Here is a 4,803-nt window from a genome sequence, read left to right as displayed (position 1 = left end):
TGAGGGGGTGAAGCGGGGGTGAAGCGGGGTGAGGGGGTGAAGCAGTGAGGGGGTGAAGCGGGGGTGAAGCGGGGGTGAGGGGGTGAGGGGGTGAAGCAGTGGTGGAGCGGGGTGAGGGGGTGAAGCAGTGAGGGGGTGAAGCGGGGCTGAAGCGGGGGTGAGGGGGTGAAGCAGTGAGGGGGTGAAGCGGGGGTGAAGCGGGGGTGAGGGGGTGAAGCGGCCACATGGACCCAGCAGAGCTCGACAGGAGGAGGAGCTCCATGAGTCCGGCGAGGCGGCGGGACTGGGACTGTCTGCACCACAGAAGCTGGCCTGCTGAGACCGGGTTCAGAGCCGTCACGTTGACCTGAAGGTCCAAGAGGAGACGTCCCTGACTGCACGGCAGCCTCCAGGACGGAGGACGGCTCCACCCCGCTCCCACTGCACACCGCACACCCCCGTCCAGGAAACGCCAGCCATGACAGACGTTCACCACTTCAGTCCTCGTCCATCTGCTACGAGACACTCTCTCTTCTGCTTCCATTACGGTTTAAAAAACCTTCAGTTTCTCTCAGTCACTTGTGAAGCTGCACATCGGAGAAAATAAAAATACAAGCTCGAAGGTTTTCACACTGGCTTCACTCTCTAACTTTCCCTTACTTGGTAAAAACTCGCCCGCCTGCTCACATTTCCTCTCTTCAAACTGAAAACAGCAAATTCAGCAGAAAATGTTTTTCCCGCAGCTGTCGACCAACAGGACTGACTTCTGGAGAAAAGTCACAGGACAGACCGTCAGCTCAGAGAGTGTAACATTTATTGGTGTAAGAGGAACATTTACAACAGAATCCCAGTGGATGTTGAGGAAGCAGCAGGTGTGTGTCCGTGGTGCAGAATCCAGCAGTCACAGCTGCAGTGTGGTCCGTGCTCCTCTCTGCAGGGGAACTTCCTGCTGGTCCCATCAGGACAGACACTGCAGACAGCCGGGACGAGACAGTTCAAAGGTCCACGCTAGTCTTTCTTCTTGTAGTCCTCCAAGTGGGCCAGGATCCATCCCGACGGTCCCAGGATGGCCAAGCTGAACATGCCCATTGCAACCACAGTTTCCTGAACAACAAGTAAACAACAGACAGTCAACAAGATGCAACATCTGCATGTTTCCCATCAGTGAGCTGTGAAGAGCAGCGCAGCTGTACTGCTGGAGCACTGGCTGGAACTGAAGAACACACACTGATCTGTCCTCATGATCAGCACACACTGCCCATCCAAACAACTATGACTGCAGCTCCTGAACAGCCTGTCAGCGCTGACAGACGAAGCTGGAGTGTTTCAGAAACACCCGATGCTGCGCTGCAGAGGAGGACGCTCAGTCACGACGCTTCAGTCCCTCCAGCACAGCTGGAGACACCCTGAGCCACGGCCACACTGAACTGCACTGAAACATTCTCAGTGCTGTTTACACTGCAACTCTACTGCAGACATCGTGCGTGTGAATGTCAGAGGTCAAAGTTCAGCTTTGTGGATGAGTCCATAGATATCTTATAGAACACTAGATACCTCGTCTCCGCTGCTGGCCAATGAAGTCGGACGTCTGCAGAGGTCGGCCATCTTTGTACGGGAATCTGGCTCGCTCATGACATTGTGTTGATGAGACATGAACTGCTTAACAAGCTGTAACTTGCTCAAATTTTTACCGATTTTCAAACGGTTTGGTTTGTAATAAACATCAAATCTCTGTTAATGACATGACAGATGTTTGATGAGCATGGCATGCCTTAAATATATATAATAAATATATATCATATCCTGAATATTCATAATAATCTTCATATTAGGCTCCATGTTCAAATCCTGACACTGAGATATATTTATAGCACTTATGAATAATTTAGACAAGCCATACATGTCCATATTTTTAGTTTTGGTGAAAATATTTTAAGACGTGGCAGGGCTGTAGTGGAGGCTGAAGATAAACTATTTACCCACCTGAAACTTCAGAAATACTTAAATCTCATGAACCTCATTATATTGAATGTATTATATTATTTTTCATTAATATATAACATTAAACAGTAACCTTCCACATTATTAAATCTATTGTGAATGTATAATGCCCCCCCATAGATTATTTAAACATGAAATAGTGCACCAGAAAACACATAATTTAAAAAATATATTTAATTAGGCATTGTAAAAATGTATAAAAGGAGCTCAGAAAGTTTCAAGTCAAATAATGGAATTACAGTCACAATATAATTAGGTAAACGAATAAAAGGCAACTGAGTGAATCTCTTGATCAATCAATTTTTATATAACTCAGAGTCACAACAGCAATTGCCTTATAGTGCTTTAAGATGTTCCATTAAAAAAATTCAGTGAAATAAGAGTATTAACGTCTGCACAGATCATCAACCTTATGCTGCGTTCCATAGAAACTCTGACAGCTTTCCCGTACAAAGATGGCCGCCCTCTGCGGACGTCGTGGACTCTGCCGTGAGGCGTCTAGTGTTCTGTAAGATATCTATGGATGAGTCCTCCACCTTCACCGTGCTGCTACAGTCACCCGATAACAACACAGCAACTATGACACCTGTCCACAGTGAAACAGTCTAATAACTGAGAGATCTTCTACTGTAGGAGATAAAACCTGACCTCCTCCTTCAAGGGCGAGTGGAGGCTGCAGCTAGCAGCGCTAGCAGCGCTAGCAGTGTTAGCATGGAGTGTCTGAACGCTAAAAGTGACGAACCAGTGGACCGATCTTCTCCTTGGCCGGCCTGGTGTACAGATGAGCCCTCTGAGAGGCGGCTTGTGTCCGCAGGACGGGGACAGCGCGGCGGACAGCTGTGCTCAGAAGTCCCGACATGTCGAAGAGTGTTTGAGTCCGATGACGCAACAGGAAGTGGCTCTTCTTCACTGGAGGAGGACTGGCAGCGGTGAGCTCTCTACTGCCACCTGTCAGAGCCAGCGTGTCCTACACTGGTAAATGCGGCGAGGCGGGCGTCCCCTCACTTCAGGGCATGTTTCTAAGACGTGCAGCAGCCTGCTGAACGTGAGCCAGACCGTGGCTGTGGCGGGTCGTGGCGCCTCCAGCATCTCGGCGCTTCGCTGGAGCTCTCCCGGCGACTGGCCTCGGCAGTTTGAGGCAGCTGCCACAGATCAGCGGCTGCAGGTTGAGCTGCTGTCGCTGTTTGAGGCAGTCGCCACGGACTTGCGGTGGGTTTTCAGATCGGCAACTTCCACATCACCTAACAGTGATTTTCGCCGCCTGCCACAACAACTACACAGGTTACACTGGTTCAGTTTATGTTTGTGTCTTTTTCCAATTCAATTGAAAACAATCATATTGAATATATTTGCAAACCACGTTTCATCCTGGCTGACCAGGGCCCTGCTTACACGGCATCCCCCAACGCACGACATGCCTGCCACATGTGCAGAGTCTCTTCTGTGTTTTGTCTGCTGGATATCTGCTCAATATCTCCATGAGACGCTGCTCAGAGAGCTCCTCCCCTGCCTGGTGCCACATCCCGGTGTTCAGCACCGGGGCTCTGCCCTGCCTGCCGATGTTTCGAATTAACTGGTGTCCGTGTTAACTTGTGACGAACAGATGTTGAAAATCCGACTGAAACTTAGTCATTTTAGTGAACGTCTGTTTTCTACAGTTACAGTAAATTTACAAGTGTAGAGCCTTTAGTGAGACTTATTTTAACATCCGCTGTTTGACTTTCCTGCTTCCTGTTTCCTGTCACATCATCACGTCACTACGTACGACGGAACGCATGGCGGAACGAATAATCCACCCCTACAATCCGCCCCTCATTGACTGGAGGTCTGCTACACAATCATTTTAATCCTAAAAAATAAACGAATTCAACCAGGGACACTGAATATAAAAGAATGGAGTACGGTGCTACGTGTAATCCAAGTCGTCTCCTGAACTGATGGATGGACCTCCTGGACACCACGGAGGAGAGCTGAGAGTGAAACGTTCAGTTCCTCTTGTGACTCAGGGAAAAGATCTGTTAAAATCAGCATTTATTCCCACATCTCTAGGGTGACCATATTTTGAATTCCAAAAAAAAAAAAAAAAAAGGGGGGGGGGGGTTCGAGACACAAATTCAGATAGGCTTCCCAGAGGTTGATGAACATGCTTTATTATGCTAAAATGAAATGTAAAAACTTGTAACAAAATAATAGCTCTCTTACACTCTTTAGAAATATTAAATAATGTTCTGTTAGAAAATCCAGCTTCAACAATATATTTCTTAATAACTGTGATAAGATAGAAGAATGGAAGAGTCTCACCAAAATACTAACTTAACAAACAAAAAGGAAATAAACTTTTAATCTTTAATTGTTTTCTTCATCCTGCCTTTCTTCTACGTTCTATTTTTCATCTCGGTGTGTTGGACATTATTTTTGCAGTTCATCTGTGAAGGTGCTCTGAAGCTGAGGCTTTTCCTGCTCTGCTGTCTGAACAGCCCGCCTGCTCCGCGCTGTGTGTGTGTGTGTGTGTGTGTGTGTGTGTGTGTGTGTGTGTGGTGCAGATCTGCTCACAAGACAGCCTCACGTCGCCCATCAAAGTGTTATCATAGCACTGTGAGCAGAGCGCTTAGTTTACGTTCACGTGCTGAGAAGCAGTGAACCCCGGACATTTCCTTGAATTTAAAAAACCCGCCCGGACGCCCGGGACAGGACGTAAAAAGTGGACATGTCCGGGTAAAAGAGGACGCTTGGTCACCCGACTCTACCAGGCCTTCCAACAAAGTGGGCAGCAGCGCTCCTTCAGCTCCAGCAGCTCCAGCAGCTCCACCAGCTCTGGGCACT

At 48.1% G+C, this 4,803-nt stretch overlaps 1 protein-coding gene across 1 annotated transcript; it reads right to left on the bottom strand.

Annotated features, from left to right (window-relative positions):
- Positions 1-771: 771 nt before the first annotated feature.
- On the bottom strand, positions 772-2,889 carry LOC115406482 (cytochrome c oxidase subunit 8A, mitochondrial-like). The gene is made up of 2 exons (XM_030116557.1): positions 2,723-2,889; positions 772-1,083 (listed from the first exon to the last, which is right to left on the bottom strand). The coding sequence occupies exons 1-2, from the start codon at positions 2,837-2,839 to the stop codon at positions 988-990; spliced, it is 213 nt and encodes a 70-aa protein (XP_029972417.1). The 5' UTR covers positions 2,840-2,889; the 3' UTR covers positions 772-987.
- Positions 2,890-4,803: the final 1,914 nt, after the last annotated feature.

The sequence above is a fragment of the Salarias fasciatus genome, chromosome 19, assembly GCF_902148845.1.
Source record: "Salarias fasciatus chromosome 19, fSalaFa1.1, whole genome shotgun sequence".
In the NCBI taxonomy this organism is placed as follows: domain Eukaryota; kingdom Metazoa; phylum Chordata; class Actinopteri; order Blenniiformes; family Blenniidae; genus Salarias; species Salarias fasciatus.
This window is presented reverse-complemented; position numbering and strand designations above follow the sequence as displayed.